This window comes from Bombus bifarius, unplaced genomic scaffold (assembly GCF_011952205.1).
Source record: "Bombus bifarius isolate JDL3187 unplaced genomic scaffold, Bbif_JDL3187 scf7180000008208, whole genome shotgun sequence".
NCBI lineage: Eukaryota > Metazoa > Arthropoda > Insecta > Hymenoptera > Apidae > Bombus > Bombus bifarius.
In genome coordinates this window covers 355,290-382,440 of record NW_022884511.1, presented here as the reverse complement: position 1 = coordinate 382,440, position 27,151 = coordinate 355,290, and the positions used below count along the sequence as shown (strand labels likewise).

Genomic DNA, 27,151 nt, shown 5'->3' with positions numbered 1-27,151 from the left:
TCTACTATACAAATGTTTACTGTACCAATGTTCTAAAACTAAATTAAATATACAATCACTTCAAATGGAATAATTTCAATTTATCATATTTTCTAAACAATTCGTACGATAATTAGTTGGGAGGAAAAAATTCGTACGCTGTATTGAATGAAAGAGAAACATTTTGTATGGATTATCCAGATTTCCAATGCATTAGCTTTGCGTGGATAATTCCTAAGACAAATTCCAGCAAGCCAAGTAAAATGTAAAATACTTAATTGATCGAAAGTTGTCGGAAAGAAGTGCAATAAGATGGCTATACTAGACTGCTATAACAGAAACAAATTGTTATTTCTTAGTCCCATATTTTATTCATTGTCGATGTTTATGGATTTGTAATCGACTTTCTTCGTTGAAAGTCAACATTTGTAAAGAAAATTTTGATTTGTTCGATTTAAAGTGTTTTCTCTTTTTGGTTGCTATGTATTCGTGTCTGAAAAATCCTATTAATTATATGCTTTATCAAAGGATTAATGTTGTAGAGCGGAGTTTGAATTTTTGATGATATAGGAATACAATAATTCTGATTTTTGGGTGATTGCTGGTTTATCGGATTACAGATTATCTCTTACAATTAATTGAAGTTCGAATTTAAAATCTTACATTTAGAAGGAGTATCTGCCTCCGCAAGTATTGCAAAAATTTTTCAACCGTTCTCTGGTTTGTTAAAGATATGTTTATTCCATTGTAACCGCAGTTGGATAAGAGCAGACCTCGAGCTCCATGGCACAGCATAAGTCGTCGCACGAATGCGGCACCGTAAATTTCAAATATCGTGTAAACCGATCGAACAATGTGACGTCTGACTCTGACGCAAATTGTTATCTCTCCAAGGTATCGATTCTCCACTTTATTCCTTTCCCGTTGTTAGCCATATGTCGCACGACGTGTTGCATGGTATTGTTTCGAGTAGCGACAAAGGGTTCGGAAGCTACAAGCCGGTAGCTCTCACTCGACGAGTTGAAATGAAGAACCGAGGGTAATTACGCACTCTCTTTGAAATAATCGAACGAGATTCCTGTTACTTGAGAAATGGACGTGTTATACAAGGTGTGTCATTTGGCTCGTTCACGCTGCATACACAGAATGTCCCAGATTTTTTCTACAAAATAGTGAAAAAAGATCTTATAAATGTAAGTAACTATAAATATAGGCTTATACACACAGAGTCACTCAAAAATATTAGGACATTTGGCTGATTTACAGTAACAGTATATACGTGAATTTGACCAAAGTAAAAATGAATTAATGACAAATTAATAATTTTAAAAAACACTTAATTATATCAATTTCTTCACATTTTCTTCAAACTAAAGAAATCCATTTACGATAGAAAATCATGACTAGCTTGAAAATGACTGGAAAAGAAAAAGAATATAGAAAAGGGTGAAACTGGGTACCAAATAGTTGCCAGCGTCACGAACTATATCGTCGTGTCCGATTGCGAAAAGTTGACGCAGTCAGCTTGACAAGGCGTATCGCTTAAAAGGTCGTGGACGTACGGAAAGGCCCGCACAAAAGGTATCCCTTTGTTGTACACCTGTCTTTGCTCGGTTGTGTTCGCGTATGCAAATGTAACACGAGCATACGTACCCGCATGGCACGGCCACGCTCGAGTGTTTGCTCTTAACGTCATACTCGTGAAGCATTTTCACGTGGATACGTAAGACTTTAATAACAATAGCGATTATGATCGGAGATTATTATTTTGTAAGTTAAATCTAGGCTAGTAAATAAGATAAGATTTTGTTGCGCGAGGACAGAATATAATATATTTCTCGTTTCTAAATGTAAAAAGTTTCTGGCTTTTATACGTTTTTATTATAACGTATTTATACGTTCATAATGCAGCTATCACATATACCCGGCTCTTTTTTAAGCACGTGCAATATTCATTCGCATCTTATTCGAATGGGTAACATTTCGGAAAAAGTCAGACACATGTATCATGGTGATAAGAACGTTAAATGATAACAATTAATCTACGTAACACCGTGATTCGACGCGTGGTGACGTAACGTGTAGCAATAAGTAGTGGCTTTCCCCTAAAACCGGAAACTGAACGATTAGTTCATTTACACAGGTTATGAACACTAAAGGATATTCCAGTGGAATGATGAGTAACATGTTTGTCAAGTTTATCGTTGTTCTGGATCTTGAATTTCCAAAATTAAATGTCCGAGTAGTATATAATAGAACGTTACTATAGAATGATGGTTATTCGAAATGTAATAAAATTTGTAAAATTCCATTCTCATTTCAAATTTGGAAAATTGAAGTGTAGACTAAATTGTGAATGAAAATAGTCTAAAAATTAGTAAATGGCATGAAAATTCTTGAAATATACATGTTATACTCTCAATCTTTCGTTAATTTATGCATTAATATACAGGGTGGTTGGTAACTGGTGGTACAAGCGGAAAGGGGGTGATTCTACGCGAAAAAAGAAGTCGAAAATATAGAATAAAAATTTTTTTTTTAATTTTTCCATCGAGACAACGATCTACAGTGAGATCCGTTATAACGAGACATGATAAAGTGCACGCGTACCGAGCGAAAATTCAAAGTCGATTTTCCCGAAAACAAAGCGTCAAACGAAAAATTTTTATTCTATATTTTCGTCTTCTTTTTTCGCGTAGAATCGCCCCCTTTCCGCTTGTAGCACCAGTTACCAACCACCCTGTATATTATTGCTATTATATCTATTACTTTATATGCACACTATAATTTCTATATTAAATTAACATGTCTTCTTACAAATTTGATTAATATCCCTTTAATACCGTTATTTCAATTTTATACTAATACGTGTATCGAATAAAATAAATTGTTCGGTAAATAGATAGTTGAGAGACTGCTTGCGTAATGAGACATTGATATAGTAAAATATTTGAACAATTATATAGTATCTAAAGTGGCATTTATTAACATTAAAAGCTAACACTATGGATTAAAATTAATTAAAAGATGATAAACTATCCGAATTTTAAATATCAAAATAGGAATATAAAACTAAAAGCAAATGACTCTCTTTCCTATCTTAATGTTGTATGGCTGTTCTAATCTTAAAGCTACTAATAATAAATGGATAATGTGCAGCGATTTACGGATAAAAGTGTACATATAATATTTACATGTTATGCCCCACAATTCGATTTTGTTTCGCGTATCTTTACAACGATCAGCTCATCGTTATCGTTGCCGTTATCATTGTCCTGTAGGTTACACCCAGATAACGAGCAGTCTTTAAGAGAGCGGTTAGTTCTACGTTTCTTCTCGCGGAACGCGGTCTTTGTTCAATCGCGTCGCGTTGGAGCGCGGTAAACGCGTGCTCGCGATGGTAATTTCATCGTTGTTGTATCGTTGAACCACTCGAACTCACCGTGTTCTCGCCAAATTTACGATTATGCGATAAATCTCGCGTTATTGAGGTAATTTTTACCGTAGAAGCTATTCTTCACGGTGGTTATTCAGTGTTTAGCGCATTAGTGAACAATACTGAATAAAAAGAAAAAAGAAAGAAAGGAAAAACAAGGTGACGAGACGGAAGGACACACGATGCAACGACTCCAAAGAAGATTGATTTACATAACCGATGGGATATCTTCCTCAAAACGCGAGTTCAAGCTTGTTGAAGTCAATTAATTCTGGCCAATTAACGCCATATAACGTCAATTACAGATTCGTCGAGTCACGACGATGTACTCCCAAGAAATCGTAGTACCGTTACTCTCAAAGTTACTTTTACAACAACGTGGTCGCATTTCTGTTTCGCTATCTCTCGTCTGTCCCATCATTTGTCAGCTTTTATATTTCTATAAAAGTTATTTTCTTTCTTTCGTCTCTCTTTTTCTGTTTCTTTTAATTAATCCTTTTTCTTTTTTAACAAGACATTTGTAACGCGTGGTCAACAATCCGAACGTTCAACTTTATTCCTAAGCTATATATGTATCGAGCTTAGTTACGTGTGTTTGCTAACGAACAAACGTATACCATGATGCGTGTTAATAGCGTAACCAGCTGTTACGGATACATGTGTCGAATGCAAAGACGGAAAAAATATTTTCGTAGCGAAACAAGATACGCGTTCTGCGTCAAAGAGAACTGTCAATTAAATAACGCGATAAAAACGGGGAAAATAATCGAATATTGCATTCGTTTTGCATTTTACAATTGCATTTTAAAGAAAGACTGTGTTTCATCGTGGTTCGAAGCTGCAACTTTAGTACCGAGATAACTGAATCGCAAGAATATATTTGTTTTATTTTTGAGGAATGCTAAATTTCTATTGAAATATGTACATATAACGGATAAAAGCGGAACGTGAGATAAAGAAAGCAGAAAGAGCAATAAAGTAGAGAAATAAAAGTAAAATAAAGTAAAAATGAAAACTCAGTGAATTATATGTATATGTCAGAATTCTGATTGTAGAGCAATTCAACGGTTACAAAAATCGCGAAAAGCTTGCATCATTCGAAACACGTTTTCTTGTTCCTCCTGCTTCACCAACCAACAACCACGCTGTAAACCACCGATAATTCAAGCTAACACAAACAATGCGTGTAAATAAGCATGATCACAATAACCAGAAATCCGTGAAAGATATTTCCTCAACGAGGAGGAATGCAACCCGGAGAATTCGATGAATCAACTTAGAAGCATCTCTCTTAAAAATATCGGTTCGTTTCCAACGAGACAGAGGTATGCCATTCAAAGAAACCACTGTTCTTTAAACGAAAATACGGTCTGATCGATGCAAAGAAGCACAAAGTGATGTACAAGGTGATGAAGAAGTCCTGTAGACTTATCTCAAAGCTGCTAAAAAGAGCAAATAATATATAAAAGAGGAACGAGGTGGGCGGTAGGAGAGAATCATCGAAAGAATGTCGTGCAGGAAGAAGATCGACTCGAAACTCTGGCTGGAGTATACTCAAACGGTAAGAATCGATTGTATTCGTGCATCGTGATAACGGTTATCCGTATCCCCCAGACCTAACCGAGGGCTAGCGAACCGGGTTTCTAAGGTAACCGAGTTAATAAATCGATGAGACGTTATCGTGCAGGATTGAGTTCGCTGCTTCCAAAGCGAATATTCTCGTTGATTGTGCCTTTTTTTGTTTCTTTCTTTCTTTCGTATTCTTTTCTTTCTCCGTTCGTTGTAATAGAATCGTGATCGTGAACGAGACAATCGTAACACTTTATGCTATTCGATGCTTTCATTCATTCAACCCTTAAAAGAATAATTCTTCCAACGATAATAAAGCATTTTGACTTTGACACTTTTAAGTATCGGAGAAAAGTAATAGTGACGGGAGACCACTTTCTTCATTTCCACTTGTTTAATAACAATAAGAATATGTATCATATATACACTGTATAATAAGCACTGTGTCTGTGAAATTGAAAAACATACAGTGGCTTGTTACCATATAGCAACATTATACATTTAAAGGTTAAAGCGAGCAGCGAAACTCTCCTATTACGTCGAGAAAATTACATCTCATCATGAGATTCTCATGTTTCTTCTGCTAAGCAAAGTTTCGCGAAAAAAAAGAGAATCTTGAAGAACGTTCTCGTTTAATATTGAAATATTTCCATTAAGATGAGCATATTGTTTATTCGGGAGTTGACTCAATTGTATGAAATACATATGTTATTTGAGTATTTCTTATTGACGTCAAATGTTAGGTAAAACAGTTCCGTCAGGATCGAATTGTCATTTCATAAACTACGAGTTTTTCTTTAATTAACTCTAAATGCTTGTGATTAAAATATGCTCGATATAATTTCACGAGACATAACAAAAATAAATTTCATAAATGAAAAACATTTAATAGTGTTATTACTCTATTGGTTTTGGGAATAAAAGTTGTCCTACTTTTTTCGGTACTTAATATCAAACTTATATAACGAAGTTTATAAACATTTCTTGAACTGATCTGATTCCTTTCTCCCTCTTTCTTTATCCTCTATGAAATTAATAATGATATTTTATAGGAAGTCTACAAACTGTTTACAAAATTTTGAAAAAGATCACAATTTATTGAGTTTCAGTCCAATCGTTTGTTTACATATTTGCACGCGTTTTACTATCTAACATATTTCAAGTACAACAAAATCACTCTACATATATAAAAAATGATTAACATCTCAACAGGATAATATGCTAAAATATATTTACGGATGTAATAATATACTTTTCATCTCATTCATAAACCATAGTAAATAGTTCTTCAATTTTCTTAACTTCATGAAGAATTTTAATAGCATATTATAATAATAATAATTATAAATGATATATGAAGAATTTTAGTAATACAGTAGAACCATTAACATCCGCCATTTCTTTACGTAACTGTATTTTTCTAACACAAAACGATACTTACTTAAATATATACTTGACCGTTTACATTAACAAGAGGAACAAGAAGGCAATTAATAACATACTAACATAACAAAAATAACGTAGTAGCGACATACCAAAGCTTCCCGTTGCAATATTCTTCGCATAAATTCCGGAATTAGTAGTAGTAAACGGACCACATTCGTATCGAGATCCGTATTATTAGTTATTCCTGATGATTACACGTTGCTAAATGACGAGGTGTCAAAAAACGTCAAATCCCCTGCAAACGGTCGGTAGATGGTTGTCGCCAGTTTCCGCTCGGTAATTAAGATGTATGTGAATTGAAGGTATCACGCAGAGGTAACTTCTACAAAAAGTCTGTGCGAAGGTCTCGACGAAGTCGTTAAGGAGGCAATTGCACAACCACGGGCCAGGCGCCAACCGGTAGAATCTCGTTTTCTAGGACAATCGGCGTTCCTAGGTAGTGGAGAACGATCTTATTCAGGGCAAGATCAAGAACGACCGTTCGTGTCGATAACATTCCAACACCGCTGATATTTGGTGTCGTTCTGGGAACTTGAGAAACTTTACTATAAATGGTACTCATTCTGTACGCGTAAGGCTTGATTAAAATCGATAGACTAACTTGATACTTTTTTTATGTACGATAGGATTAAGATTCAGAGATAGCATGCTTCTTTTATTTATTTTATTGATCACTGGAAGATCGTAGGCAATGTGTTTAGTCTGAAACGGAGCGATGGATTTTCTATCTCCCTAGTGGAAATGCGAGAAAGATAATTTCATCGACTGCTTCTTTTGGTTAGGAGATACTATCATCTTTTTGAATAAAAATTTATATCTACATAAACTGTCAACACTTTTTTGCAAAATAATCGATTTAATTCGTTAGAAATCTTGCAAAATCAACCGCAAAACTCCGAGAATGCTAAATAACAAGAACACTACTATCTCTCAATAATAGCATGCCGTAATCCTGAATACTACTCGAGTCAGCTGTTCGTTACTTTGCTTCCCGTGACGTATGTAGATATCTGAGCAAGTTAACTTCACAATTTATCTAAAAAAGGGCATGTCGTATTCATTTTTATGTTATATCTGGTCTATAGATAGTCTTACCTGTTTTCATTCGATCACGAACAAGTTATACATAGAAAAAGTGCGCACAAACATTCGTGCACGCGTGAATGCGGAACAGGACTCTTTCTCTCTCTCTTTACCTGCTTTTCTTACTTTCTTCCTTCTCTCCGTCTGACTCTGGCTCAGGGCTGCACTTATAACTCAAGATTCTTCAGATTTTTATCAACCGTCTACTTAATAAATTAGACTCTACTATATATATGCGTATAGACAAGAGGGAAAGACATTTTTTCAGTACTAATGAAAATAAAAAAAAATTTACTAAATTATAATCTAAAAACGTTAAAGTATTGTTTACCATTATAGAATTTGTTTTGTTTCGTTTTCAAAATTACAATTCTACGTATATTGTAATTTCATATGAATATTTTTGGAAGAACCAACTTTTTATAAATATGAATTTTTATTAATTATCTAGAATTATAACAGCTTACATAAATAAATATACCTTGTTATTAGAAACCGATTAGGAATAATGTACTATTTATTCAATAACTTACTTAAGAACTTTCAAACTTCTAGGATAGAGTAAAATAAAAACATTCAAAGTATAACAAACTAAAAATACGTTATAATAATAAATTTTCATTATAGTAATAATAATAAATTCTAGTTTTCTAAAAATTACAAAAATTTATATGATACGCATATGATCGTGAAGAAAATTGTTTTCGAAATCCGATCCTGCTTCAACCCTCTCCCTACCATTCTTTACTCCCTCTTGGACCTAACTGTCCACTCGCCGACTGACCAGTTTGTATCCAAAGTTCGTCTCGCCTACATTCTGTTTCCGTTACGTTATTCGTATTTTCGTTTGATATATCGGCCGTGAATGCTCGATCCAATACAGTTAATTAAAGGAAGAAAATGAAGCAGGAATTTTCTAATGATTCGCAAAAGTAATCGAGGTGCTCTCAGAATTCGAAGTACAATATGTCAGGTACGCGAAAACATTCGGTCATTCGCGCTGCCGTTCGGAAAGCTTCGGTGACCTTCGGCAGATATCGGCTGTTCTCGAGAGCGCTCGTAACCGGCATCCTCGAGGAGACGACAACGCACGACAGATGCCTCGAGGACCAGTGACAGAATGTTATGTCGAAATCAGGTGAAATTCGGCTGATTTGTGTGTGATTGTGCGAAAAAATTTATACGTATATCATGCCGGTCACGTGCTCAGACTTTCTTGATAATATTGGATAAGTGTGCTTGCCTGGAAGACGGAATTTAAGGTAACAATGTGCAGGATATAATAAGAATAACACACGAATATTTTTTTAATGCAAAAACTACTGTATACAGTAAAAGGCTGTTTAAGCATCGCGATATTATAATTTCTACCAAGCAATCAATTTTTATACTCGACGTAATCGATGAAAATGCGAAATAAACATGCGCTTAGTTTGGACACAAAAAAAGAAAATTGAATTACGCGCTCTTGTGTATGGTGTAGTAGGGATGCATTTGATCGGCAGTTTCTTACATTGGATTTATAACGGATACATAGCGATTTTGTAAACGAGCAACGGTATGGAAAAAGCTATACGTAAAGTATGTCGTAGACTTATTTCGACACGACCTACTATATCTACCGGACGATGAATCAGTCATTCTTTAAAGACGTTTTCATCGAAGGTCTTGTTGCAGTCTTTGTAAAAGCATCCATTATTTACTCCAAACATAGCGACTGCATATTGTATAACATTAGAATAACGATTGACCACTACGGCTTACCTAATACAAACTGGAAGACTGCATCGTTTACATTAGCCCAATTTACACAAACAAACGATACAATTTATCGAAACGCCATATTTTTTGTATCTTCAAACCGTATAACGAATCTTATGATAATTATTGCACGGTTTGTAATAAAGTAACGTGATGCAATCAACGAAGGTTGTTTAAATGATGACACAATTCTACGCTCGTAATTGCGAGAACTACTATGTGTACATGCTTGGCTTGCGAAATCGGGAATTCTAATCCATTCACGATATTGAAAGTCACCTGTAAATTAAAAACTAAATGGTTATCAAAAACAAATCATTCCCACGTATATATCGGTGATTTTAAGCGAAATCATTATGTTCTGTTCACGGATCTCGGTAAAAAAACACAAGGGATCGGAAGAAATGTGATTACTTACGTATACTTATTGCGCGTTTCGTGCGATAATTGTGGATCTCTATTCGTCCGTTACACCGTAACACCGGAGAAAGTGTTTCTGAGTTATTAGAGAAGAGAATGTAGCGTTGACGTCACTTAAGAACAAACGTGATCCTCCGTGCATTCCTTTCCGCATTCTTTTTCTAAAATCTCCATGCAGTTATTAAAAAAACGACGAATATACAAATGAAAGAAGAAGTTTGCGGTAAGATCAGACTTGCTAACCTCAGCACTCGCTTCTGGAAATTTGACGGATATTGAATGTGTTAAAACGGGTAACTGTATCGATATGAGGTATAGATATCTCGTTATCCAGCGACCGGAGTTCATCCGTTGACCTCCTATCGTGCACCACGATGGATCGAAAAACCGTTGGTCAAGAACGGAGAAAGTCGTAGCACACTTTTTCGTCACCTCCGTGAGCCACTTTAAAACTCGAATTTGATGCAATCGTGGGCGTCAAATTTTCAAAGACGCGTATACTGTATCGAGTTTTGACATTAAATATCATTACTCGATCTTGATTATTTATTTTGAAGTTAATTTCGTGTCGTTTCGTTGTTTCAAATATAAAACAAAATTAATTCGAGTAAGTCTGATCAACTTATTTTTTAAATTTATTACTATGCGTTCTTCTCTTGTAACATTTTATCAATAACCAATATCTATTCGAAATTCACTTCGTATTAGTTGTTAAATGTTGATCCATGCAATTGAATCAGACTTTCTGCTTTTTTCTTCATTCATGCTAAACTATACGTTATGATTAGTTACACGAAATCGCTGCGCTTGCTCATTTATAACCATCAGCATTCAGAACACGGACACCTCATCAGATCGCGCTTTCTAAATACATATTATAATATACCTTCTTCCGATCATGGGGGATTCCTCTGACATCATAGGACACGAATGCATCGTGGTTGGGAAAAGTTCGATTTTGAAATACCTGACATGTTGGTGTCACGTGTACCGGAACCGGAATTTGCATACCATCTTAAATAGCTATGTCGTAACTCGGAACATTTAGATGAACTATACGATTCTACGCTTGCGAGTTATGTAATCGTGCAAATAAGTCTGAGACAGTTGGTATCTCAAACAATTAGTTTCTTCATAATTGAATTGATATCGTCATATTTTTCATCCTAATATCCATTTGAATATATAATGTTGGAAAGATCGTCGAAATATACAAAGTGTTCCGTTTAAATCAACCATTGCGAATATTTCTGAAACTGTTGATATATTATGTTTCTAGGGACACATAATTTGACGTAATTTTTCTGGAAATGACAAAGATATTTTAATCTCAACTTTTTAACTTTACGCGTGAAAGATAAGCAAAGACACGAAGCTGGTCTATTCTGTAAATTAACAACTAGAACCAAAACTGTCTCCCATATATTATATCATACTTTGTCGTTTACTTCTAGCACCCCGTAATCAAACATACGAGTTCTTTAAAGCAATGACTGACTGCTGGCGTAATAACACCGGCAGTTCGTAGCACGTCATGAAGATCGCAAAAAAAAACAAGCTATCTGCTGAAAGAGCTTGATTCGTTATGTCGCAACTGATAACTTAAAGTTAGTATGGATTGCGCTGTAAGTCGATCGCTCGAAAAACCGTATGGGGTGCGGGGTTATTTCCCCCGTGATGAGACGAAGAAAATAGCCAAGCTATTGGGTACGTTTTCCGCTACGGCCACTGTATAATTACAGTTCGTGCGAAAATTTGTGGCTTCCTGCGATCTTCTGCCTCCATAAATTTACCGCCCAAACTGCCAGGCATATTACACCATTGACAACAAACCTCTCCCAGTCATAAGGCTATGAGTTCTACTAAAACACAAAACGCCACCATTTCTCCATTCTATTATTACGATTGCCTGTTGTTTTACTCGAGATACGAGGCTTCTTCTACAGACAGCTGTTACTGCATTGAACCGGCAATTATTTTCAAATAAATGCTTCTTTAATTGGTACATAATTGGTATCTTTACTTTGAGACGTTTTCCCTAGAGTCTGTCCTAGAGGATTGAACGATAGGGAGTGAGTTGGGCTACGTTAAAGCGTTATGCGCATTGCGTATAGGTGTTTCTTCTGTTGTATTTAGTGCGAATAGAAGGGTGTTATTATGTGTAAAACTTTTTGTCGAGAAAATATGGTGTCGTTCGAATCTCTCGCTCTGAGCTTGCTGAACCCTTTGGAACATCTTTAACTCAACTGGGATACTTTACCGCTAAAAATTGTTTAAAGACTTGACGGAAATATGAAAGAATCGTTGTTTAAACTAAAAGTTGCGACTAAATGTATTTATATTCATTTATGAAATAATCCAATCTCTGCTTTCCTATATTCGTTTTGTTTATCAAATCAAAGAGTAAATTGAAATTTATAGAATAGATTCATAGTAAAATTCATTAAATTAATTCATTAACACTGTAAAGTTATGTCCAACAAATCTTCAAAGCGGTTCTTGTAAAAAAAGTATACAAAAACATGTTTACGATATTATTTTTTTAATAGAAGATCGTCTCTCTTACCGTAGTTCTATCAGTTATTGGATTTGTATTCTGTGTTCTAACGTTAGTTTCCTAATATAACATAAATACCACAAAGTTTAAAGGCTAAATCGATTTCAGGAATTTCTGAAGCGAGCTAAATGCTACTGATGCAAACTAACTGCTAAAGTTTTTCGAGTTGCATGTACATTGGGATATTTGGTAGAGCGAAGCTAATTTCTACTTTGTGACTCGCCGAGCCCAGCAAAATCTTTTAGTTAAATACAGAACTGAAACCTGTTTGATCAATATTTGATTATTCATATCTGCAACCTTTATGAAATATTTAACAGTAAAAAATACTGTTAAAAATAATTCAACATTGTTACCAAAAGAAAATTGTTTAATCAAAAATATTTCTCTTTTATATTAATACTTTCTTGTTCTGCGTATAATAATTTTACTTGCTCTTTTAACTTGTAATATATTTTATTCTTGATTCGACTTTCTTAGGCACCGTTGGAGAAATCGAGACGAAGTAACATAGATCTTAAGTTAAAGTTCGGACAATGAATCTCCTTTTTATTTCGGCTGGTTCCCTTTCTTTCATTTTTTTTTTGTCTGCTTGGCTTACCAGCTCCTGCAGGTCAGTCCCTTCCGGTCTTCGTAGTACGGTCCAGCGTTTCTACTAACCTAGACGAATTCCAAGGTTCCTTCTTCGAAGTCAACTTTCAACATTTTTCTTCCCGTGCGACAAAGAAAAGGCACCACGTGTTTACTCATTTCTCTACCTCGAATCACAACGAATTCCACCGAATTCCGCTTTTGAATCTGACTTCGAGAATTCTTTATTTCTATTCATGTACACGAACGTGCGTTCAAATAATCGAGTTAATTGACGATAATTTATTATTTTTATACGTGTATTATACCTGTATAAAGAATTGAAATTATTAACCGTAATTAAAAAATCGTAATGAAGAAGAAAGATACATTTCATTATGCAATCTTAATAGAAGAAGCCACTGTATCTAACCAGCAAATTATTTTTCAGATGGAAACCGAGGTGCGAACGCTCAAGCAAGAGCTGATTCGTACTCAGGAGGCCTTGAAGGCAGCCACGAAGAGATGCCGTGATCTGGTGAAAGAGCTGGACAATCGCACTGCGAACCACGAGTCCGAAAGAAGTCTTCGAGATCAGCAATTATCGCGGATACTTCGTGCTCTGTTGGTGCTGGAGGCGCGGCTGAAGCAAGAGCAGAAATCGATCAGACAACTACTTTGCGAAAAGGACAATGTGATCAAGAACCAGCAGCTCGAAATCGCTAGGCTCAGACGTTACACCAAGAATTATATCAAATGCAAACGCGAACAGACCCTTGGTAAATCGTCAATGAAGCTTAACACGGCAACCGACATTAAAAGCAACGACTTGCAAACGCCCAATGCCGATGTAAGTTTCGAGATATTGCGATGTAATTAAGGGCCTCATAGCAAGAACAGACCTCAGACTTCTTAATTTCTTAATAACGCATTCTAGTAGTCTCCCGACGTAATTGACTTTTGCAATTTGTTATTTCGTTTCGTATACTTTATTGGCTTCGTGATGAGTTTCTAATATAAATTTAATAATGGAACAAAAAATGAAACGATTCTTGAGAAAAATCTCTATTCCTTATGTCAAGGAACGTCTTTGTAATCACGTAAATATTCGAAATACGTATGCCTGAGAAAACACATTAAGATCCACCAAAATTCTAAACTGGCGCAGTAAACAACTGTAACGAGATCTCGTTTTTTTTCTCATTTCAGGCAGGCTCCAGGCAAAACTGTGGAATTAGTAAAGACATTCAAAACCTAAAGTGCGAGATAATCACAAAACTGAATTCGTCGGAGATACCTGTTGCGCTCGAAGAGTTGGACAGGGGGGTGAAGAAGACGCACAGCTTCGCTGGGAGCGATATTTCGAAAACGAGTCTGACGAGCAGCGAAAACACGGATGTGTCGATTATCACAACCACCACAGAGGGCAGCCCCTCGTTGCTCAGCACCGAGGGTTTCTGCGAGGGCGAAAGTAGCGACGTTTCACCCGGTTCCACGCTGAACAAATCCAATAGATGTTCGCCTACGATGATTACGGATAGCGAGAACGAAATCACAATGATCTACGACGGTGATGATGATGAACAGACGATGATAGTTGAAAACGGTTCTAAATTGCCGAGGAAAAAGCTAGGAATCGGTAGATCGAGGACACAGAAGGCTTTGAACGAAACGGACATGATCGAACCGACGAATATCGCGAGAACGGAAAGTAAAGACGACGGAATGGACTGTAACTTTGTGTCAGAAGACGAAGAAAAAGAACAGGAACCAATTTATGTAAACGCTTGCAACGAGACAAACTCGAGAAATTTAGAACACACGGGAAACGTGATCGCGGAAATGCCGAAGATGAACGAGGATTATAGTAATAATAATAATAACAGTAGCAATAACGGGAGTAATAATAATAATAGTGTGTAAGTATTTATTTCCTTAAAAGGGTACATGTATATCAGGCATTTGCCGATCGTGTAAAATGTATATAACATTCGTTAACGTAAATTAGTTCGGTAGAGACATACGAGAAACAAAAAATGGTTTAAAATCGGAGCAATATATATACATAAAAGAAAATTCGCTGTCCGTTGTGTTTGTACGTGTTTGCTAGAAACAAATGTCTATGTAATGCTATTCTATGGATCAATGATGAATGTTTGCAATATCTTTTTGCCAACATTTATGTAATTGCAGTAACAGAAGTAAATACGAAATCCGTATAAGAACAACAGAGTGTATAAGGCTAAAAGCATAGAATCTTCTTCTACACCTAATAACTAGAGTTTATATGGTAGGAGTCCAGTAGTTTCTCGATTCCCGCTACCTATGATTCTTCGATCAAGCATGGAATAAAAGTTCAAGTGCTAGCAACAGAATTCACTTGACAAGAATTCAGTCAATTATTCGTCAAATAAAATTTCGCACCAATAAATTGTAGGTGGCAGCCATTTGAGACTTAGGAGTTTGGGAGAGAATATTCGTTGATGGCCTGAGTAGCTTAATTGGAGAAGCACCCCGCCCGATAAGCGAAAAATCCGCGTTCGAATCCCGATCCCAGCATCCATCGGCTGAATATTTTTCTCTCTACAAAATAGAATTCAGATAAATGGAATGTTGCTATAATAAATGATTAGATTATTATAGTTCAATATATTATATATTCACATTGTTATAGAAAAATATTTCACAACGTATTTTTAAATTTATATTTGACTTCTGTAGATGCCTAAAAATGGAAATCGAAGAACAGAACGCAGAAGAGACCAGCGGGAACTGGTACAGCGACCCTGACGAGGATAAAGTCAACGACGACGTCTTTAGGCACAGCACATATCGACCGAATAGCAAACATAATTCCGTTTTGGAGTGTGTTAATCAGATCCTTTTACGAGACATGGAGGAGGAAGAGAGTATTCTTTCCATACCTAGGAGGTTTAAACATCGAGGAAGAATCGTCCGATTTCAACCAGCTAAATTATCGGATATCGAGTCCGTGGGATCCGAAATGGAGAGGAAGAACTCTGAAGAAGGAATTACAGAAAAAGAATTAGCTAGCAACGAATTGCCCGATGTTTCTGTAAACAGTTTCGAACCCACTGCTACGGAAGACGAGTTTGGCATGAGTCTTACTGAAAGTGCTTCAACCTCAAATGTTGCAACCACGATCACGAATCATGAGTCGAGTCTTGAGGAAGAATCGGAAGAATCAAAGGCTATTCCAATTGTCATTATAGAACCAAAGGTCGAAGTGGAGGAGACGAGGCACACGAGTTTCCCCTCTTCACAGGTGATACAAAAGACGAAAACGTCTGTAAATGCGTCGAATCCACCTTTAAAATTAGAGCGTATCGAGGAAAAGACTTGTCTGCAGATGTCTACGAAAGGATTGACCATAGCGAAAAATTTGGATTATGAAGATATCGAGTCACTTCCGGAGATTATACCACCACCTCCTAAAACACCTCCTGCGTTGCCTCCCAAACCGCAGTTCAAGAATAACACGTTAATCTTAAAAAAGATTCCTAGCCCCTCGTTTCTCATCGATGAGACGCGGAAGAAGCAACAGTTACTTGAACCTAGTTCGTCTGAACATAGCAAGAAAATATTCGGTTTTATATCTTCTCCTTTAAAATCTGCGGGAATTAACGTATCATCTGCGAGAAGTTTAAACTTCGACGATGCGATTAATAAAGTTACAGGGAACAATGAAGAGGGGAACTTCTGGAAAAACAGGTTTAATAATGTCCGATCTTCATTCCAGACGCGTCAGAGCGTCAGTCATGAAACTAGTGGGGAACAAACCCGGAAAATTCCCAGAGTCACTAACATTGTTCGCCATTTTGAAGAATTCAAAATTGGCGGTGAATCGGAGGATCAAACAAAAGAACGCACAAAAACCAAGGAGAAACATGTCCATTCAGAATTTGATCAGGAATTTGACATCAGACAAAATTTTGAAGAGTTCAATTTGGATGAATGTGATTTGTCAGATGATCCCGATAGACCAGAGGGCGATGGATCGGAGAGGCTCGGTAATCTTGGGGCGACGGTTGGTCAGAACGAGAAAACTGCCGCAACCAAAGACAATAATAATGTTCCTCTTGCTGCGAGCAATTCGAGCAGCGGCTACGATCACTTCTTAGAAGCTACAGGTCTTAGCAACAAATCCATATTAACACCATCGAGGTTGCTGAGCAACCACAAGAGTATGTTAAAGCCAAAAGACGTCAAGTATAAGAATAAGATCAAAGCGACAGCAGTTATGGAAAAACATGGTGTTTCCACGACGAACAATACTACCCATATTAGACATTGGACTGGCCCATTTGTCTGACGACTGGTTCAAGTTTTTCCAAAAAATCTGTTTCGACAAGAAGCATCTGCCGAAGGAACTTAAATTAATAAGCAAACGAAAAATAGTAACCATAATATGAATTAGTGATCATTAAAACCGTGCTAGGAACATGATTCTTTAAGTGCAAAATGTAATTCTGTAAATTATTAATGTTCTCTTTCCTCTTTTTAATACCTTTATCAGATTTTTTGTTACTAAAGAAATTGTGGAACGTAGAAGTTAATTTATTTATAGCACCTTCAATTTAAAGAATACTTGAATATGTTGTATATTTTAATAAAATGTTGCTTACCTATTTATAGCATTACTAATCAAGTCACAATTAATTGAGTAATTAATAGTACATCATTGGGAATAGCTTATAAACGTAAATACTTACATATGTTAATAAGCTTTTTTCACTATGAAGTGCCACAAGTAAGTTCATTTACTACGAAAATCAACGTTTTTGTTATTTTCTAGTTAAAGTTGTACATCAAAAATTGAAAATATTAAATTATAGTGGTCTCAAATTAAGCTATAATTACGTTCATCATCCGGTATTTTGTGAAATTCTAAATATCAAACTCTAATCAGTATCTCAACCAACTGTTAGTTAAACCTTGTAGCATTTGAGAATCTGTATGTACGTAATTACGAATTAACTATTCATCAACTAAATGATATAAAAGCAAAATATACATATTCTATAAAAGTATTAAAGGCATTCATTCGAGGATAAAAGTAAAGATGTACTTATTTTTTGTTGGAAATAAAATTAAAGATGACTTTATTGAAAGATTCCTGCGTTTGATTAAGAAATAGGAATACACCAGTATAATATTAAGTATTTTGTGGCGATTTATAAACAACTAGAACATATCATACAATTATATATAATATACATATATATAACTTCTACTATCTATAAAAATACAACGCAACTCTATAAAAATACGGTGCTAACTGTTACTGGTATCAAAATCTAAATAGGGTATGGAAGAGAAAAGTACTTTAGAAAATGGACAATATTTAAATTCGAACACTTCATTGATAAATGTTTTGAAAGTAATTCCATTTTCGTAGGTTAGTATGAATCACTCGTTCAGGCACTCTATTACACTTGGCTAGTGCTATATTATCAATACAAATGTATAGACATAGCTGAAAAATTGCGTGAAGAATCACGCAATTAATTTGGCACAGTGGTTTCTTCAAGTTTCTCTCTCTGCACAAAAATCGTAAAAGAACTGCAAAATTAAATAAAAAATAAGAATATTAAAAACATTGGTACATTACATGCTTTGAATAAATATTAATTATACCTCTTTATCCAAGTCTTTCTGAGTCCAAATTTTAATCACAGGAAGTTTATTCTAAACAATATGAAATAATTGTTGAAAATATATGAAATTATATACAAAAAAATATAGATTTTTTGTAAAAATTACTTACAGTAGAAGAATCAGAATGAACACTAAGACGTGGATTAAGAACAAATGGGACTCCATCCAAATCGGAAGATCCTGGAAGTGTACCATAAATTGATGTAGATCCAACAACTGTTGATGTAGGGGGTTGCGGAGCAGGTCTCGTAGGTCTAATTCTTGCACTAGGACTCAAAATTTCATAATCTCTATCGTTAGATTCCTCTGTATCCTTTCCTCCACTTCCACTAATTTTTGGATAAACCCCATTTGCTGGTTTTGGCGAAAACTTTGGTTTTGGTGGCCTCTCAGGCGGTATTCTATGGGGTGTCCCATTTGATGGATTTGGGGAAGCACTTTGTAGTAAGCTATAAATAAGACGTTATATAGAATAAGTGGTAAGCATTAAGGTAAATACATCTTAATTGCTTTTAGGATAAAGACGATTCTTACTCTATATTAACATATGACTGTGAATTTGAATTCCCATTTACAATATCCACAGTTTTGTAGCAAACACAAACTCCGTTAATAACACTGAAAAGAATAGGAATAAGAATAATTTGATTTTTATGAAACTTTCATAAATATAAAATTCTATAGATATACCCAGCAGCAATAAATCCGTTTGGTGCCATTTTAGATGTATAAACCTTATGTATAACTCTACTACATATGATAATATCAGTAACTGCTTTCGAACATAGTTCCTTATTTCTAATTTTATAGCACACCTGTTTTTTTCTCCATGCCTTCTGCACTAAAATTCATTATTGCAATGTACTAAATGAAAATAAATTCTTGATAAATGATACATTGATTAGTCTTACGTATGCTCACTTGAATCTACAGTACAAGAAATTATGCTATATCCTTCTGGAGGAGTATCTCGTTCATTAATGACTACGATATCTTCGACCACACACTGCGGTAACCCTTCAGTCTTTGAAAAACATATGTATCTGCCTTTCTTTTTAATAAAAAGTCCACTTTCTCTCCATAGATCAGCATCAGTATCTTGGTCATATGTTCGTGATACCTAAAGGTAAAATAACGTTTAAAAATAGTACACATTTATAGAAAATTAAAAAATAGTAATATAAAAATAGTTATAAACACCAGGTTAAATACCCTAACTTATTTATACAAACTATCTTGTGAGGTTACTTACCACTGTAAAATTTGGTGGACACTTATCTATATCTTCAACAATATTTATGGCTGTGATGGGCCTATCATCAGGTAATACAGACGATAACTGGTGAACTAACATTTTGTTGCAATTAATCTTTTTAGACATTATTGCAACCCTGTTAAAAGTATATTTGTATAACTATTCATGTTTTCTTTTCCTTATAACATATATTATCTCACATATAAAAAATGTTAAATGTAATTTGTTATAAATTAATAAGTATAATCAACTGCTTCATAGATAATCACACTAATTGCAAAAAGTCAATTTGATAAATTGTAACATAACTTCAAACATATTTTAAATATCACAATTAATACAAGACATCGAGTAGTTAATATGTTTTGACAAGTGTGACAAGAACAGCTTTCATTGACATAAAGCACATTTCTCTACCAAAGTTCATTATATGTTGATTCATTAAAAGCGCCAGGAATTGAGGAATGTAACTGTGTGGACGTCCCGTACTTTATCTTGATGACCTATTTTCGATCGATAAAAAAATTTACGGTACACTGAAAATTACTTGAAATAAGGAAATTACAAGCAACAAAAATTTAACAATGACATCTTTGAAACACGATAAAAACGAATTACTACAAAGGTCGCATTACTTATACATATACTTCACTTAATATAATTAATCTTTAAAGTATTCACGGCAGAGAAACACGCTTAACCATTAGTAATCATCCACGAAATTTGCACACTTCTCAATTTGCTTACCTTCGGAAAAAAATTGGAAATTTCGCGCGACACAAATTTAAAAACTTTGCATATTCATTAATTTATCTGCTGTTGTACTTTTAATCAGCCGGTCACTTAATTCCAACAGAATAACACGACAATTTTCGATCGAATAACGATCGACTGGTTTTTCCTTTGACACGCAATCCTATTCTTCGGAAGATTCATTCGTAATAAAGTGAAGGTACTTCAATGCATATTAATAAACAAAAAGGATAGAAAGAACGATTGAAGGAATGAGCAGGACGGAGAAACTAATAGAGAGGAAAGTATCTATTGAGAGAAAGATAAATGTATACATATACAATCAATTGTTCCGTCACAGCTAATATTTTAACACTCACGTACTTTCAAATGATATGTGATAAAAACCTGATAAGATAACTAACGAAACTCGTAAACACTGTTACTTATAAGAATGGCTTTCCTCCTTTGTCTCTTCGTTGAACGTTTTAACTAAATTGATATCAATGACATCACTTTTGCCACCACCACAACCTTAATGACCACCATCTTAACTGACTAGGGTAGTTGTGTTCAATAAGCTAACCTCTGTTTCCGTTCCTTACACGTCGTGAAACTTTACGGCGCTTTTCCTCGTCCTTCCTACACGATTCGCTCTTGCCGGATATTCGCTTGGTTTTATACGTATCACTCAGTTTTTAAGTGAATTAATCCCATTCCCAAGCAATAAGAAAATGGATAAGAATCATACGCCACCCCTTTATCAGCATGCTTATTGTTTGATCTGTTTAAATAAATTGTTTAATACAATTTAAAAGTACGACAATGTGATACTTTGACCAACAGTGGCCATGGCCATGACACTCAGCTTTGATACTGAAGCTAAAGAAACCGCAAGGTGTTTTGTTTATCCTTTCAATGCTTTTATTCAAAATGTAATACAATTTAAAGTTAATGTTTTAATTATATACATATATTTCGGGCTTAAAGAGATTATTAATAAATGAAATTAATATTATAGATTTTCAAATCTGATGCTAATTTTCAAGTGCACGAAAATTGTAGATGGCGCGGATGTTCGCATCTAAATATTAGAAGTACATTGGTATATATATGCATATAAAGAACAATATTATGTATTCACTTACTTTATCATTGTCGTCGCTTACTATGGTGTTTATTGATCAAATGGCGTATGATCAGTTTGATCTTCTAAGGAAATTTCGTGACATGGAACAAGGGTACAATAAGTGGACATTTACTCTGGCAAAATATAACTCTTTTACGAATAACTCCATGTTTCAACTATTAAAAAGGTATTTATTAACAATACTTACGTTTTCATTAATTTTCTTCATTAAGAATTACTTCTTAGTCGTAAAGTTACATAGTTTGTATAATGTAAATAAGAATAAGTTTGCAAATCAGTCGTGAAGCAATTAATTTGCAAAAAAGCATAGAACTGGTGTTAACACTAAACCTATCAGCGCCGGCCAAATTGACCGCTCTCGAACTTCTATTCAAATTTAACCATATTTAAACATTATCGTATCGTTTCATAATTTCTGACTTTTTCTAAGACATGCATCCAATATATTTTTCGGTATTTACTTTTAGTTTGCTCTTTTATTTTCTAAAAAAAATTTATATTCTGCCTTGCCCACCGCGAGAGGTCAATTTGATGAGCCGACAAAATATTTTAGTTATTCTTAAAATAAATGCAATCAGTACAAAGAAAAGGCTATCTCAAGATCAGATGATAAATAAAATCAGTAATAACAAATAATAATAACTGTTACGCCCGTAACCTTGTCAGAAACCATAATTCATATATATGTATTTATCGAAGGTGAAGGGACACCGGAGCCTTCCCTTTGGAACTTCGGGAAAATCCGTAAAATTGTAATTAAAGTTTACAGTTGTAATTAAACAATTTGCCGTCATTCTGCCCAATTGTACTTGTTTGCGATTTGTGATAAACTTGGGCTCAAGGCGACCATCAGTCGCCAAACGTAGCCGCGGTCAACGGAAGGGGCGCTTCGTCTAACAAAGGTGTGGAGTGGTAGTATGACCCTCATTAAAGGAAATACCCATAGAGGTACCTGACAGTAAAACATTCCAACGGGTCCTTCGGACAATGAATACCAAATGTTGAGGCACTTACACAGTACAAGTTCAGTTAGACTGAGGGCCCGCTATAAAACCTGGGTTTTTCCTGGAATTAAGATTTTTCAAACGGATAGGCAGTATTTGTCCCAAATTGACCAATTGACAGCGACATCAATTTTCCTTACTTTCGGAACGAGGGCTATACTCGACGAATCCGGTGATCTCGTGTCCTTAGACACACCCCATCATAGTTTTCCTCGGTGGCATCATTGGGACGAAAATTCATTCTTTCTTGCGATCTCCTCCACGAAGAGAGTAGCGCCTTACGATCTGTGAGTATTGTGTGAGCAAGTATATCTATCCTCCCGTTGACCGTGGATTCGTTATCGAACCTAAGACCAACGTCACTAGTATCGCCAGTGCCCAACCACCGCAGTTGATTGCCGAATCGGTAGTATCCATACTCGTGAAACCAGGCCGTACCTTCGTTATAACACAGCGATGGCCAATTCCAATGCAGATCTAGGAAACGCTCACAACCCTATTCCTGGCGCTTCTCCGACATATACATAAGGTAGATGATGAGACTGTTTATGAGACCAGCTATTGTTTAGAATAGATATGGATATTAATAGGGATATATTATTTCAAAATGTTGCTATTTCTAAATTAATATGGATATCTTAAAGAGTATTGCTCAGATATTATGGATAGGTAATAATGTGTTGCCAAAACATAATCTGGATATGTTTTAACACAGTATTGTTGAGTATGGAGCAGACTATGAATAATAATATGGATATGTGATAATGTATTGCCAAAACATAATCTGGATATGTTATAATGTGTTGTCGAAATATTATATACATATGGTAGATGATACGTAGTGCCTGTTTATAAGACCAGCTATTGTTTCAGATAAATGTGGATACTAATAGGGATATATTATTTCAAAATGTTGCTATTTCTAAATTAATATAGATATCTCACAGAGTATTGCACAGATATTATGGGTATGTGATAATGTATTGCCAAAACATAATCTGGATATGTTCCAACACAGTAGTCTTGGGTATGGATATGGATATGTATAATGCATTGCTAAAATGTTGGATACATATGGTGGAGGATGTAGTGCCTGTTTACAAGACCAGCTATTGTTTCGAATAGATATGGATATTAATAGGGATATATTTTTTTCAAAATGTTGCTATTTCTAAATTAATATTGATATCTTACAGAGTATTGCTCAGATATTATGGATATGTGATAATGTATTGCTGAGACATAATCTGGAGACGTTGCAACATAATATTGTTCAGTATGGAGCACAGTATGAAAAATAATATGGATATGGTATAATGCGTTGTTAAAATGTTATATACATATGGTCGGGGATATAGTGCCTGTTTATGAGACCAGCTATTGTTTAGACTAGATATGGATATTAATAGGGATATGTTATTTCAAAATGTTGCTATTTCTGAATTAATATGGATATCTTACAGAGTATTGCTCAGATATTATGGATATGTGATAATGTATTGCTGAAACATAATCTGGAGACGTTGCAACATAATATTGTTCAGTATGGAGCACAGTATGAAAAATAATATGGATATGGTATAATGCGTTGTTAAAATGTTATATACATATGGTCGGGGATATAGTGCCTGTTTATGAGACCAGCTATTGTTTAGACTAGATATGGATATTAATAGGGATATGTTATTTCAAAATGTTGCTATTTCTGAATTAATATGGATATCTTACAGAGTATTGCTCAGATATTATGGATATGTTATAATGTATAGCCAAAACATAATCTGGATATGTTATAATGTGTTGTCGAAATATTATATACATATGGTAGATCATATAGTGCATGTTTATGAGCCCAGCTATTGTTTAGGAAGGATATGGATATTAATAGGGATATATTAGTTCAAAATGTTGCTATTTCGAAATTAATATGGATATCTTACAGAGTATTGGTCAGATATTATGGATATGTTATAATGTATTGCCAAAACATAATATGGTTGTGTTCCAACACAGTATTGTTGAGTATGGAGCAGAGTATGAATAATAATATGGATATGTGATAATGTATTGCCAAAACATAATCTGGATATGTTATAATGTGTTGTCGAAATATTATATACATATGTTAAATGATACGTAGTGCCTGTTTATAAGACCAGCTATTGTTTCAGATAAATGTGGATACTAATAGGGATATATTATTTCAAAATGTTGCTATTTCTAAATTAATATAGATATCTCACAGAGTATTGCACAGATATTATGGGTATGTGATAATGTATTGCCAAAACATAATCTGGATATGTTCCAACACAGTAGTCTTGGGTATGGATATGGATATGTATAATGCATTGCTAAAATGTTGGATACATATGGTGGAGGATGTAGTGCCTGTTTACAAGACCAGCTATTGTTTCGAATAGATATGGATATTAATAGGGATATATTTTTTTCAAAATGTTGCTATTTCTAAATTAATATTGATATCTTACAGAGTATTGCTCAGATATTATGGATATGTGATAATGTATTGCTGAGACATAATCTGGAGACGTTGCAACATAATATTGTTCAGTATGGAGCACAGTATGAAAAATAATATGGATATGGTATAATGCGTTGTTAAAATGTTATATACATATGGTCGGGGATATAGTGCCTGTTTATGAGACCAGCTATTGTTTAGACTAGATATGGATATTAATAGGGATATGTTATTTCAAAATGTTGCTATTTCTGAATTAATATGGATATCTTACAGAGTATTGCTCAGATATTATGGATATGTTATAATGTATAGCCAAAACATAATCTGGATATGTTATAATGTGTTGTCGAAATATTATATACATATGGTAGATCATATAGTGCATGTTTATGAGCCCAGCTATTGTTTAGGAAGGATATGGATATTAATAGGGATATATTAGTTCAAAATGTTGCTATTTCGAAATTAATATGGATATCTTACAGAGTATTGCTCAGATATTATGGATATGTTATAATGTATTGCCAAAACATAATATGGTTGTGTTCCAACACAGTATTGTTGAGTATGGAGCAGAGTATGAATAATAATATGGATATGTGATAATGTATTGCCAAAACATAATCTGGATATGTTATAATGTGTTGTCGAAATATTGTATACATATTGTAGATGATACGTAGTGCCTGTTTATAAGACCAGCTATTGTTTCAGATAAATGTGGATACTAATAGGGATATATTATTTCAAAATGTTGCTATTTCTAAATTAATATAGATATCTCACAGAGTATTGCACAGATATTATGGGTATGTGATAATGTATTGCCAAAACATAATCTGGATATGTTCCAACACAGTAGTCTTGGGTATGGATATGGATATGTATAATGCATTGCTAAAATGTTGGATACATATGGTGGAGGATGTAGTGCCTGTTTACAAGACCAGCTATTGTTTCGAATAGATATGGATATTAATAGGGATATATTTTTTTCAAAATGTTGCTATTTCTAAATTAATATTGATATCTTACAGAGTATTGCTCAGATATTATGGATATGTGATAATGTATTGCTGAGACATAATCTGGAGACGTTGCAACATAATATTGTTCAGTATGGAGCACAGTATGAAAAATAATATGGATATGGTATAATGCGTTGTTAAAATGTTATATACATATGGTCGGGGATATAGTGCCTGTTTATGAGACCAGCTATTGTTTAGACTAGATATGGATATTAATAGGGATATGTTATTTCAAAATGTTGCTATTTCTGAATTAATATGGATATCTTACAGAGTATTGCTCAGATATTATGGATATGTGATAATGTATTGCTGAAACATAATCTGGAGACGTTGCAACATAATATTGTTCAGTATGGAGCACAGTATGAAAAATAATATGGATATGGTATAATGCGTTGTTAAAATGTTATATACATATGGTCGGGGATATAGTGCCTGTTTATGAGACCAGCTATTGTTTAGACTAGATATGGATATTAATAGGGATATGTTATTTCAAAATGTTGCTATTTCTGAATTAATATGGATATCTTACAGAGTATTGCTCAGATATTATGGATATGTTATAATGTATAGCCAAAACATAATCTGGATATGTTATAATGTGTTGTCGAAATATTATATACATATGGTAGATCATATAGTGCATGTTTATGAGCCCAGCTATTGTTTAGGAAGGATATGGATATTAATAGGGATATATTAGTTCAAAATGTTGCTATTTCGAAATTAATATGGATATCTTACAGAGTATTGGTCAGATATTATGGATATGTTATAATGTATTGCCAAAACATAATATGGTTGTGTTCCAACACAGTATTGTTGAGTATGGAGCAGAGTATGAATAATAATATGGATATGTGATAATGTATTGCCAAAACATAATCTGGATATGTTATAATGTGTTGTCGAAATATTATATACATATGTTAAATGATACGTAGTGCCTGTTTATAAGACCAGCTATTGTTTCAGATAAATGTGG

The 27,151-nt window shown here is 34.5% G+C and overlaps 2 protein-coding genes and 1 long non-coding RNA gene across 7 annotated transcripts in view; 1 reads left to right on the top strand and 2 right to left on the bottom strand.

The window, feature by feature from the left end:
* Positions 1 to 17,953, top strand: part of LOC117210632 (uncharacterized protein DDB_G0284459-like) — a 47,063-nt gene extending 29,110 nt beyond the window's left edge. For 2 of the 4 annotated variants that reach the window (XM_033453831.1, XM_033453830.1), the window contains exons 2-4: positions 13,273 to 13,671; positions 14,031 to 14,740; positions 15,543 to 17,953. In XM_033453831.1, coding sequence (XP_033309722.1) covers positions 13,273 to 13,671; positions 14,031 to 14,740; positions 15,543 to 17,154 — 2,721 coding nt within the window. In that variant the 3' untranslated portion in view covers positions 17,155 to 17,953. Of the gene's footprint in view, positions 1 to 3,940; positions 4,977 to 8,359; positions 8,776 to 13,272; positions 13,672 to 14,030; positions 14,741 to 15,542 lie in introns of those variants that run through there. The other 2 variants (XM_033453832.1, XM_033453833.1) reach the window with 2 other exon arrangements.
* On the bottom strand, positions 8,982 to 10,275 carry LOC117210635. Its single transcript, XR_004488134.1, has 2 exons — positions 9,693 to 10,275; positions 8,982 to 9,553 (listed from the first exon to the last, which is right to left on the bottom strand). It is a non-coding gene; the product is annotated as an uncharacterized LOC117210635 (long non-coding RNA).
* A 39-nt stretch (positions 17,954 to 17,992) lies between the features above and the next one.
* On the bottom strand, positions 17,993 to 21,337 carry LOC117210634 (multivesicular body subunit 12A). 2 transcript variants are annotated; one of them, XM_033453835.1, is made up of 8 exons: positions 21,074 to 21,337; positions 19,753 to 19,891; positions 19,422 to 19,620; positions 19,191 to 19,341; positions 19,035 to 19,118; positions 18,610 to 18,949; positions 18,480 to 18,530; positions 17,993 to 18,404 (listed from the first exon to the last, which is right to left on the bottom strand). In XM_033453835.1, the coding sequence occupies exons 2-8, from the start codon at positions 19,879 to 19,881 to the stop codon at positions 18,369 to 18,371; spliced, it is 990 nt and encodes a 329-aa protein (XP_033309726.1). In that variant the 5' UTR covers positions 19,882 to 19,891; positions 21,074 to 21,337; the 3' UTR covers positions 17,993 to 18,368. The 2 variants fall into 2 exon arrangements, with proteins under 2 accessions (XP_033309726.1, XP_033309725.1); XM_033453834.1 differs by lacking the exon at positions 21,074 to 21,337 and adding an exon at positions 20,503 to 21,008.
* Between the last annotated feature and the right edge of the window lie 5,814 nt (positions 21,338 to 27,151).

Excerpts from the sequence above, each read along its gene's own strand:
- LOC117210634 (XM_033453835.1), bottom strand. The coding sequence starts at position 19,881 with ATGTCTAAAAAGATTAATTGCAACAAAATGTTAGTTCACCAGTTATCG. Across the intron at positions 19,621-19,752 it reads GTCCACCAAATTTTACAGTG|GTATCACGAACATATGACCA; the intron begins GTAAGTAACCTC and ends TTTTACCTTTAG. Across the intron at positions 19,119-19,190 it reads AACGGATTTATTGCTGCTGG|TGTTATTAACGGAGTTTGTG; the intron begins GTATATCTATAG and ends TATTCTTTTCAG.